At 35.5% G+C, this 12,718-nt stretch overlaps 1 protein-coding gene across 16 annotated transcripts in view; it reads right to left on the bottom strand.

Moving 5' to 3' along the window:
* Positions 1 to 1,517: 1,517 nt before the first annotated feature.
* adgrl2a (adhesion G protein-coupled receptor L2a) overlaps positions 1,518 to 12,718 on the bottom strand; it is a 106,631-nt gene continuing 95,430 nt past the window's right edge. For 5 of the 16 annotated variants that reach the window (XM_051122460.1, XM_051122463.1, XM_051122464.1 and 2 more), the window contains 4 exons: positions 10,233 to 10,329; positions 8,542 to 8,670; positions 8,116 to 8,133; positions 1,518 to 4,666 (listed from right to left, as the gene is read on the bottom strand). In XM_051122460.1, coding sequence (XP_050978417.1) covers positions 3,900 to 4,666; positions 8,116 to 8,133; positions 8,542 to 8,670; positions 10,233 to 10,329 — 1,011 coding nt within the window. In that variant the 3' untranslated portion in view covers positions 1,518 to 3,899. Of the gene's footprint in view, positions 4,667 to 5,829; positions 5,883 to 8,115; positions 8,134 to 8,541; positions 8,671 to 10,232; positions 10,330 to 12,718 lie in introns of all 16 variants that reach the window. The other 11 variants (XM_051122466.1, XM_051122467.1, XM_051122468.1 and 8 more) reach the window with 8 other exon arrangements.

The raw sequence follows: 12,718 nt of genomic DNA, 5'->3' as shown, positions 1-12,718 counted from the left end.
AAGACAGAATATAATAAAACATCTAAAAGATAAAGCTGTGACCTCAAGTGTAAAAAAAAGTTTCTGAAAAGACAAAAATGCGCCATGTGCCAAGGTCTTCAGAAATAGAAATAGTTATTGTAGTATTCATGTTGGTTTCTCTTAGTTTGTATTTTTTTGTACAATAATACAGTCTAATAAAATGTTTTCTACTACTACTAATAGTAATATTTTTTCCCCACCTTTTTATTACAAGCTCTAGACAGTTAGTTACATCTTCTAGATATTCTTACTTTACATTTAATCTATTGTTAACCCTAACCTACCCCTACCCCACCCCTAACCTACTTTGTACGTACTACATTTACCAAAACAATATACAATAGAAAAAGCACACTGTGTGCAATGTTGTTTCCCACAATGCAATGCTCATTTTTTACTTAGCATTTGATCTATTTTGAAATATTGTAAGAATATGTGACCCTGGACCACTAAACCGTTGTAGTAGCACGGGTATATTTGTAGCAATAACCAAAAATACATTTTATGGGTCAAAATGATACATTTTTCTTTTATGCCAAAAATCATCAGGATATTAGGTAAAGATCATGTTCCATGAAGATGTGTACATTTCCTACCGTAAATATATCAAAACTTAATTTTTGATTAGTATGCATTGCTAAGAGCTTAATTTGGAAGGCGATTTTCTCAATATTATGATTTTTTTGCACCCTCAGATTCCAGATTTTCAAATAGTTGTAGCTTGACCAAATATTGTCCTGTCCTAAAAGACTGACCCTTATGACTGGTTTTGTGGTCCAGGGTCACATATACACCTGTGTGATTCCATAGTTAACACACAAATTATATAAAAAAAAAAAAGTCTAAATATGGTACTGTTATGTAATGTATTTACCTTTACGTATCACTGTTAAACAAATAAATAATACCTATTTTTCAGTGTATACTCCACAATATTTATTAAGCGGCAAGCCGGCGTTTCATTCTGAACATAACCTTTGTGTCATCTCTGACTCTTATGTCTCCTAAAGGAGTTTCAGATGATTTCAAAGAGGCACAGGGAAAATTCTGAGGTTACGTCAGCAGGCGCAGCGCAAGGAACTGTTTGAAAGAAACCTTCTGAAGACTGATAGTTTAATACAGGACTTCAGAGAGACAGGTTCAAAACTTCATAAACTGCATTTTTCCCCAGTAAATGAACTTGTGGTTCCCCTGTGCACTGCCCTCTAGCTATAATGCAGCAAACTGTTTTCAGGCTGTTTATGAGGGCTCATATTGCAGTTTATGTATCGGCTTACAGCGCTTTTCACTTTGATGTGCATCACAAGCTTAAATAGCATAAACATGCCAAACCACCGAGATAGAAGAGCGATGAAATACCGTCTCAGTTTTAAAACGGATTGACGATCTTTCTGCTTCCGTATCTGTACGCAAACAAGTAAACACACACTCATATTTCTAATCGCCAGTGTGCAAATGAAAAAACAAGCCATTACACATTCAAATAGACAAAAATTCACATTTATTTATTGTTAAACAAGTGTAGAACTTTACATCCTTTGTAGAGATGGGCTCCTTAACATGTTTATCAGAGATGGGTTTCTTAATTATGCTTATGAGGATGAACTACGTCGACCAGTGCTGTAAAATATTCACAAAAGTATCATTTTTAAAGAATAATTTAATAAATAAATATCCATCCCCAGCTGCAGCAATATGTCTTTAAAAACGAAGGTCCTCCTCCATGCTCAGCTGCAGCCTTCAGTCGCTACATTTTTCATGCTTTGCACAGATTTGCACAAAATAAATGTGTGCAAGGCACGAGAACACCAGAATCTACTGAAACGAACTGATCTGAAGCGGCAAAACCATTTTCGTGAACGGGACAGAGGACAGAGGAATTTCGATGTCTTTTGCAGCGTACGTGTGGTCATCCAGCAATCATCATAAACGAGCTTCAAAACTTTTTACATAGTCATCTCGTGTTCAAAATCTCTTCATTTGCTTTTCATTTAGGGTTGCTCTTGATAATTTTATAGCAATTTATTTTACACAATCAATACAACAAAATATATTGTTCTATGTTATATCATTACCCTCGACAGCTCCGTGTATGATTGAGAAAATATAAGGCCTGGGGTTTGTTTGCTAGTGGTCATATGGGACTTTGTTGATGATTGTAAAGGGTGTTACAGGACTCCTTTAGTTCAATCACTGTATGTGTAAAGGTCCTGGAAATTCCATTTTTGTATATAATAAAAAAAGAAAAAGCAAAACTGCATTCAAAAGAGAAATATGTGAACATATATGTACATCCTTTGAGAAACGTATGCACTGGAACGAGACTTTTTTTTTTTCTTTTTTTTTTTTTGGCTTAATTTTATTTGTTTTTTATGTGAAACTGTATTCCTATAACCAGGCCCACACGGAATCTGCAACCGCAGAACATTGCAAGGCCCTCATTCACAAAGTTCTACTGTACACTTTATCTGACCCTTGCTTGTTTATTAAATAATTGTGGCTAATTTGATTACATTCAGCTACCAAAACAGGGTAACAATTAAAAATCACAAAAATGCATTTGCTTATTAGTGTCTTCTGTCTTGTTTTTCAGTAAAAATTCTTAATACATTTATTTAAACAGAACTGTATACTTGCTGAACTATGTCTTGATTTAAGATTTTTTACAAACCTTCTTAACTCTTGTTCCGTGCTGAAAATCCCTTACCAAATGTGGTGTTATTGGCCATTTAAAATTGCTTAGAAATGTCTTTTGCTATAATATCACCAAATCCTGGATTCATTCTTTTTGTCAACTTGTTTTCTTTTAGTTGACCCTTCGCAAAAACCCCTCACTCCCCTTTGTTACACAGTGAAAAATACAATAAGGAAACTGACAATGCGCCAACAGACAAGTCAGAAAAAGGTTATTTTGGGTATGAAACAAAGTCTCAGCTTTCAAATTTTGTCTTTTTTTTTTTAAGAAATTCAAACAGTAAATACTGTTTTGTGGCTCTTCTGTGTCGTGACAGATCGCTGTGGCACCTCAGTTCAAGCGTCACATGAACCGATCATTTCTTATTCTTTAGTTATGTATGTAGTATGAAATAAACATAAGTACCCCCCCACAGCATGATTTTGACCATCACACAAACCGATTTCAAATTTTGGGCTTGATTGGGCTTGTTCTGGCCATGAATAGGTTAGTTGTGAGTAGCATTTGGGCTGGTTTTGTTATGAAGACCTGGCAACCCTGGCTTATGCACCTCAGTTTTTGGATGAAAAGCATTAGTTTTGGATCATTTTGGCAAAGTTCACTTAAAACCTGTGCTAACTGACAGAAACATGTTGACAAAAAAACTGAATCCGAGATTTGGTGATAGTATAGGATAACGGCATATAGCATTTTTGACCAGGAACAAAAGGTGGGAAGTCAGGAACCACCCAAAAAATAAAAAATAAAAATAGGGCAGTTGTTAAACCCTGTTTGAAGTCAGTAAATTTGAGCAATAATAATAATAATAATCATATAAAAATTGCCAGTGGGGTAAGAAAAAAATAATAATTCCAAAAAAAAAAAAGAAAAAAAAAAAGTTTCATGTTTTCTGCGTTTTTGCTGTTCAAGTAAACGTGCTTTTAAAAGCATTTTTACCGAAAAACAAGGCATAAGCTTTATGTGACACATTTCACCCACTTCTTCCATTCCACTGCAATTTCCATCTAAAAATGCGATTAAAAAGTCTGCAGATTCTGTCTGGGCCTGCCTGTAACTCGTTGGACAGCAGCGGTACTTCTCCATTATGTGTGCAGTTATGTGGGAGGCTAAAAAAAGGAAGACCACTCTGCCATCGGTGGATGGGCGGGGCTGTGTACATGGTGGGCGGTGCTTACAGTTAGTTTTAAAGGCTTGTGACCAGCTGCATTTGTCCCTCTCGTACGTCCCCCTCGGGGACACAGGCGTCTTTAGAGACGGGGATGATGAGGCCCTCGCTACTGTCTCTGCTCATCTGATAATATGCGTGCAGCTGCTGGCCTGACCCCAGGTTGGGCATGCTTTTATAGTAAACGTCTTCGCTCGGACTGTGTTTGGATGGCGAGAGATCCTGGCCGACGTCTAGACTGCTCTCGGAGAATGGCGAGTCTCTGAGGTTTGGCATGCTGGTGTACACCGAGTCTCTGTTGGGGGAGGGAAGGGCGGTTTCGGCCGGAGGCGGGAGCTGGCCGATGTAGCTGTGGGGATGCGAAGGCCCTCCGTCCGTGTCGGCCCTCGCTCTCTCCTGCGTGTGGTACAGGAGCGAGTGAGTTCGCTGGGGGATGAGGGGGGCTTCGAGCGTGCGGGGATGCGTGTGGTGCAGCCCCAGACCGTCCATCTCGCTGTCCCCGCCCACCTGCACCAGGGAGGACGTTTCCGCCACCACAGGCTCCTCCCCTCTGCTGATCCCCGCCCCCTTTTTGGTGCTGATCCGGGACTCGGCGGCCCTGAGGTTGTTGTGCACGAGCTCGGAGATGATCATCTTCTCGAAGGCCGTGTCGTTGAGACTGAGCCCGCAATCCACCACCTGCACGCCGTCGCTGTAGTTATGAAGTGAGTAGCTGTTATTGAAGTTGCCGTTGAGTGGTAGAGTCCCGAACGTGTTCGTATCTCTGCCGCTGGTCACCGAGTGTCCTGCAACAACACGAGATGAAGAAAAACGTTAGACTGTCTGCGCTTGGAAATCTGAGAAATAAAATCACAATGTTTAATGCTGTTTAGGACCTGCATTTGTGACAAATGCATAAATGCATTTGGCATTTTTAGAACATGCAAAAACCGGAAATGTTTAGTCTGCGCATGCAGAACGGTAAGGTTCTGTTAAGAAAAATGTACACTGTAATATCGCCCAGCCTAATATATAAAGTTGGGTATACTTGCACAGGAGGGCAATGTATGCTGCATAGCATGTCTTGATGGTTTGCATTGATGCAAAACGTTAACTATATGAGTGCCCAACTCTAAATTGCTAAATGTAACCGTAAGGCAAGATATTAAGACATTCTAAACATTAATGTCATGATTTTCTGTAACGCTGCTTTGAAACAATGTGTCTTGTGAAAAGCACTACAGAAATAAGGCCACACTTCAATTCTTATTAACTATGAATTTTGCCTCGATAAACTAATTTGTTTCTTATAAATAGTCAGTAAGTTGTTCAGTTTAGGTGTGTTCACTAAATAGCTGCACTACTTTCAGTGTGAATCCATTACTTGCAAACAACATGCAATCCAGTTTAACTAGGCCCTAATAATGTGCACTCACATTTCTGGATTTTTAAAGTGCCTAGATCTCAGTTTTACAGCACCAGCAAAGTATGCCAGATTGCAGTAGTCTGCTGGATCTAACTGTAGCTGACCTACCATACCTGATTTGAATAATTCCCTTACAGAATCGGCAGGCGCAGGCATAATTCATTCTTTGTGAATTCTCCACAGTTTGAAGTGGTGAATTTTTCCACAAATCCAACAATTTCGAACAATTCACAATGATCAATTTTGGAACGTTGGTTCAACTACATCCCAAACAACATTAAAATCATTCTGTAGGCTTCAAACATCACAGACACAAATGAGAGAGCAGCACAGATGTGTATTCACAGATGAAAGCGCGATGACAGTCACAGAATTCATCAACATCAGCTTGCATTTGAAGCAGTTAAGGTGGTGGGGGGGGTGAAGGGTTTGAAAGTAACAGAAAAAAGCCAAATTAGAAAAAAAACACAAACAGCCATTTCTCACACTACAGAGAGCCAATGAAAGCGAAAGCATCCAACAGACAAGAGAGAGAAAACTCACTCTGAACAACTCACATCAAGTCTGTCTGTTCAGGCCAGCAGACCTGAGCGCTGCTGATGAACGAAAAGAACACAAAACAAAAAAGGAAAATGATTTATTGTAAAACATGATGAGATATCACTAACAGAAAAAAAAAGCAAAACAACAAAATTACAACGTTAGCGCAAGCAAAGGACTTAGCAAATTAAATTAACATCACAATTAAGGCCTTTTCCCTCCGTTAAATGTCACAGTTGGGTTTGTTTGCTGGACTGGACTTTATGCGGTAATTTGAGCTCATTTGCGCGCTGGTGGATGAGCGGCCGTCTGTGTGAGCTACGATGATCTTTAACTGCATCTTACGAGAGCCCACCGGTGGGCGGCTAGGACACAGCCATTCTCAGAGCCTCTCCACACAAATGACAAGACAAAGGAAGGAGATGGCAGATGGGAACAGAAGAGGGACAGTAATTTGAGGAAAGGGAGTTTAAGAGAGATTTCTGCTGGATATTGAGACGGAAGGGCTAAAGAAACATGAGGGCTTTTCTCTGACACAATTCCTCACCAAACTCGTATACAGACAGAGAGATGTGGTAAACTGGAGGAGGGATACAGAGAATATACTGGGGACACTACATATACACTATGGAAGCCCGTTTCCGCCGTAACATTAAAAATAAATGAATAAAATCACAATTCTGACCTTTTTCCCTCACAGTAAAAGAAAAAAGTAATGAAAAAAAAAAAGTAATTATTGCGAGATATAAACATGCAATTTTGGGGAAAAAATAGCAAAATGTTGCGCGTTATAGCCCAGGTGAAACAAAACAAAAAAGTGCACTTCTATAATGTACTTAAAGAGCTCTATTTGCGCACACTAATTTTGTACTTAACATACTAAAAATTGTTCTTTACTACGTCTTAAGATAAACTTAAGATTATCTGATTGTACTCAACTGCGCTATTTTGCGACCCCGTGAATATGAACTAAAATGTGCTTTCAACATACTATCTCTGTATTAAAAAAAAAAAAAGAAAAAAAAGTATTTAGTTACCACTAGTAGTACACTTGAACCCATCTTTCATACACTAGTACACTCAAGTGTACTACAAGTGGTAACTAAATACTTTTTTTTATAAAGAGATGTATGTTAAAAGCACATTTTAGTCCATATTCATGGTGTCCCAAAATAGCACAGTTGAGTTTAGAAGTACTAAAGAATCATTTTTAGTCTATTAAGTACAAAATTAGTGCGTGAAAATAAAGCACTTTAAGTACATGATAGCGCACTTTTTTTTTTTCATCCGGGAGGTTCCAATTCTGAATAAAAGAGGTAGAAGTCACAATTCTGACATTTTCTTACAATTGCACGTTTATATTTCACATCTCTGACATCATAACAATTCTGAATTCTCAGAATTGCAAGATGTAAACTTGAAATTGCAAAAAAAAAAAAAAAAGTTAGAACTGTAAGATCACAATTACCTTATTTATTTATTTTATTTTATTTTATGTATTTATTTTTTTTAAATTCAGTGACAGAAACAAGCTTTCATTAAAATAAATAAATACATAACAGAAAAAAAGTTTAACCATAAAATAAACACTGTGTAAAATAATTAGACTATAATACTTTTCTGGTTGTCAGAACTATTCCTCTGTAAAATTGAGGGTTTCTGACTTTACCTTCCGCTGATAAGTCACTGAAAAACAGCTCTGAAAAGTAAAGTTAAATTTGGTCTAATTTTTTAAATGTCTTTGGGGCCACGGTATGTATGGTATAAAAAATAAATAAATAAATAAGACTTCGAAATCCGAGTTTCATGGCTGGATGAGCCGCAGCAGAAGCTGTTGTAATACGCAGAAAAACAAAAACAATAACTGTAACTACACATTATACTTGTGCTTTTTATATTGAAGAGACTGGTCTCAACAGCTGTAGGCATTCAACTTTCAACTAAGGGCTGAGCTGAAAGTTTTTGAATTAATCCAACCCAATGTCAAACGAGCCTGTGTTTAACAAAGAGAGAAGGCGACTGCTTTCAGTACAATCTCCATTCAGAATCATGTGTGTACATTTAGACTAAATCTCAATTGTGTGTGCAATGTGCATGCATCGTGCCAACATCCCAAAGTTGTAAAATGCAGAGGTGATGAAAGTATTGTTTGACTGAGAGCAACATTTCCTCATTCTAATGATTTTGAACCATGTGCTGACAATATGTGGATGGTCTGTTGATGGCCAGAGAGTTTAAGCATGGTAAAACAATTACATTTGATGGGCAAATTTAAAACTGATTGCATACTTGTCTCTCTGTAGGTCACTGAGTGTGTGCAGGAAAGGGAAAGAGAAAACAAGACACAAACCGTTAACAGTGTCATGTCACTTAAAAAAAAGAAAGAAAGGAATCAAAGTTGAATTACATTTGCTTGCTTAAATATAAATATTCAATAAAAAAGAAATGAATGAAAATAAAATATGTGTGCATAAAAAGCAATAAAACGTCTTGTGAGCATCGCAATGGTCTCATAGTGAAGAAAAATAGCTTTACTCTGTGCTGTAAAACCACACAATGAGAACAACAGTTTTAACCTTATATATCTGATTTATTGGTGTGATTTCTCAGCGCAGAGGGGCTGATACTGCCTAGTACTCTGATAATACACATAGTACTACACAGTACCACATGAGCAGAAGGGCAAAAAGGAGTGTAGTGGATTAGTAGTCACACCTGGAGAGTGAAAGACTGGCACCGTTGGTGTGTTACATACGATAGTTTCAGCCAGTAAGGTGTTGTAGGGGTTATTAGTGCCTTGTGGTCTCAGAAGAGGGTTAGTAAGAAGATAATTGCCCGTCATTCCTGAAGCAACAAAAAACAAGAGGACAAATAAGATTATGACCTCTAAGACATCTATCTGATGGATATAAATGGATATGTTTCATCTGGAAGCATGTTTGTTTATTTTAATTACCTATCACCAATTTAATTACGTAATTTCATTGAAATTTAATCGCAAACAACGAAAACAAATTAATGTCAAGAAATGATCACCTAGTTTAAATGCTAATAATATTTGTCAATGATATCCTACATACAAAATGAATGAGTGGATAACTGTCAAAATTAATTTGATAGTAGAAAAAAAGAGAGAAAAAACTACCATACTGGGCACAGCTTCTTACTAATTCAAGATCTCTGTTAAAAAGGCTGTGCTAAAATTACGTATTTTTTAAAAAGTCTATATTCATTTTTTTTTCCTCCCAATGTTGTGGTGTAAATATTGTAAATAAAAGCCGTCATTGTTGCTGTTGTTTCTGAACAGAGACACTGAAGCATAGAAAGACAAATACCATTTTTTTTTTTTTCTTTTTTTTAGCACCTTTGTGTTTTGTGCTTGAACGCATGCATTAAAAGCATGCTGAGTGTTTTAGAGCAAGCCAAAGCAAACGGCTCTGAATAATACAACCTTACCGCAGGTCAGCTAGAGTTGAACATCATCTTCTCATCACATGCATTTCAGCCCTGGCTAAATAATAAATGACAGTTTTTTTTCTAAATCCTTGAAATAGCTGACCGAGGGCATATTTTCTACTGACTCACTACTGTAGCTGTGTAAAACGGGCCCAAAAGGGCCTTGTCTGGTTTCCTCTGTCTTTAAATTGACACAAGTCGTTTCATTTTCCATTAAAGTCAACATGAAATCAAAGTTGACCCCATTTACTTTCCCAATACATATTTCTCATGTTATTGTGAAAGACTCATCGGTCCGTGTTATTTCAAAGAAAAATAAAAATGTTTGGCATCATAATCTTTCATCAAAATGTAATAACTTGCTTCGCCTCTGAAACGGCTTTCCTTTTTGGCTGATGATACCAATCCTTCTTATTTTTCAGCCCTCCCTTTTAACCACCTGTCATACAGAAACCACTTTTCATGATCTCATTAATTTGCTATCTGACAAATATGTCACATCCCATTAGTAAAACAGTTGCGAATGCTGTTTCATGTTGACTTTAACTAAAACCACATATGAGTGGTTTAAAATACATACTTGTGCATGTCTACCAGTAATCTTCATGCTTCTTAAAAATGTATCATTTACATGAAAACCTGTTTTAAATCTTAAATATACATAAACATACATGAAAAATAAAACCAGACTTCTAAGCAGGCCTAATTTACCTTCAAATGAATGTGAGATTTTATTTTTTTTTTTTTAATAAAAATCAATTTGGTATTTCATTTAAGCTTCTAAAATTATTGGCTGTTAAGAAATCACATGTGAGGTAAATTAAATACTAAAAATGTTTAAATTGAATTATTCATGGATGAATGATTTTAAATCACTGTGTCCGATTCTATTATTTTAGAGAAAAGTTTCCATGAAACGGAGCTGAAATGAGTTTGGGTGTATGACTGACCTTGGTTGAGGGTTGATGTGCTGTTGATGTCTCCTGAGATGAAAGAGGACTCAGACTGTTTTCTGACTGTGTCGTTCCACATTCTTCGGATTCGACTCTGTTAGATGAACAAACAGCCATGAAACACTGATCACTATCTTCGGGAGGGAAAAAATTACATGTTACATCTTTTTCTGATATGTACAGTGGCCCCAAAAAGAATTCGGATGCTTTTGGACACTTCAGTCATACTTATCTGATGCAATGACATTCATACATTTATAACAAAATATCAAAGCAAGTGGCACCCAGAAACAAATGATAGCTTTTATCAGAACTAACTTCACTTTGCGGAGCCTTTCAGTGACTTTCAAGCAACTAGTGTCAATGTCATTTTTATTGGCTGTATGTATGCAGTTAGAGTAACATCATTTGTAGCAAATCATTAACCACAGACATGTTCTATTAAAAGTTGATAAAGTGTAGCAATAATTTATTATTATATATTGTTATATGATGTATTTATTTATTTTCTAAATATACAGTCATTTTAATTTGCACTTTAGAGTAGAATAATGGAAGGATGTAAGATGCCCTTTTTAACCATAGTCATGGTATAAAAATACCATGCAATTGTATTTTTAGTATAAGCTGCTATAAAGCCTGCTAAATTGAAACAACTCATTTTGGACTTAATGCACTTTAATTGTGCAGAAGTAGTGCTGAAGTCCAACTAAAGATATACTTAAGTATATTTGATTGTGCTAAAGTGGAACTATTGCAAGTATACTTCAGATGAACTTTAAATATTTAATAGATAATATTTAAAGATCATACAGTCGCCATCAAATGACATTAGAACATATTTTAGGCTTAATATTAAGACGTGCATTGTGCACAAGTAGTACTCCAAATACAGTTTAATTACAATTTTTTTTTTATATTAGTAAGTCTCAAGCGATAGAACTATACTTAATATACAATAAATGCATTTTAAATCTATTATTTAGATTTAAATGTATTATTTACCTAGGGCACTAAACCACACATTTACTAAATTATCTAAATTATCTTTGATTTATTCCATTTGAACAATTTTGAGTTGGATATTAAAAGGTTTTTACATTTATTTTTTTGGTGGGAGATTTACTGACAAAGTGTTTTTAATTTGAAAAACTAAAATACTTGAGGTAAAATTAGACATAGTCTCATTTCTATTTATTTTTATTCTGTTTTTATTGTTACACGTTAATTATTATTAATTACCTATTATTAGATATTTTTTCATCAAATTCTGTGGTGAAATGGAGTGAAAGATCTGAAAGAATATTGAAATAATCTGAATATTTAAATAACCTTAATAGAACTGAAATCTACTTAAAATGATTCATAATTTCAATACAAATGTAGGCAGTAAATAATCCCTAAACTATATAGTGTAATTCATAAGATCCTGTTTTACTCTGATCCATAGATTTACATAGAATATTGACTTTATGTTGTACATTCACAAACCTTTGAGAAAATAGTTCAAATGATATTCAGTACATATGTGACCACATAACCAGTCATAAGGGTCTTTTTTTTTTTTTTTTTTAAATTGAGATTTATACATCATCTGAAATATTTGGCTGAGATACAACTATTTGAAAATACGGAATCTGAAGGTGCAAAAAAATCAAAATCGTCTTTAAAATTGTCCAAGTGAAATTCTTAGCAATGCATATTACTAATCAAAAATGAGGTTTTGACATATTTAAGGTAGGAAATTTACAAAACATCTTAATGGAACATGATCTTTACTTAATATCCTAATGATTTTTGGCATAAAAGAAAAATCAATAATTGTGACCCATACTATGTATTTTTGGCTATTGCTACAAATATACCCGTGCTACTTAAGACATAGAAATTATAGAAATTTTGTGGATTCTATTTATGTGACTTAATGCACTGGATGACTCAGCATTATCATGTATATGCTAAATGTTTTCTCTGTGCATGTTATAATTTTTACGTAAATGCACACTGTTTTAAAGTGGGTCACCTTTTCCCATCTTATCCTACTTAATCAATTTAATTTGTTTGGCAAGTTTTTGTTGTTGAAAAACAAAATTACCCTTCCTCATTATTTTCCCATTACAACTGTAAATCAGTTGAAAAAATATTTACCCTGGAGATTTTACAATTTCCAACATAAATGCTGCATACGATATCATGATACAGATTAGAAAGTAAATATTATAGAATACCAGAACTCTATCTAAACATTGCCTAGTATACACAACGATTGCTATGATTCACTATAATATAATGCAATCTATCATAAAGACGTTCAAATAAAATCGCTAAAATCCGTCTGCAAAAACAAAAAGAAACATAGATAAAAGATCTGCGCTGCAGTACTGGAGCAGATGGAAGCAGTCACAGAGTTTCATTTCATTCCAATATGAAATGTGTCTCATAACCGAACGTCGCATTAAAAGCCGTCGAAATGAAAACAATGG

This window comes from Labeo rohita, chromosome 11 (genome assembly GCF_022985175.1).
Source record: "Labeo rohita strain BAU-BD-2019 chromosome 11, IGBB_LRoh.1.0, whole genome shotgun sequence".
NCBI lineage: Eukaryota > Metazoa > Chordata > Actinopteri > Cypriniformes > Cyprinidae > Labeo > Labeo rohita.
This window is presented reverse-complemented; position numbering and strand designations above follow the sequence as displayed.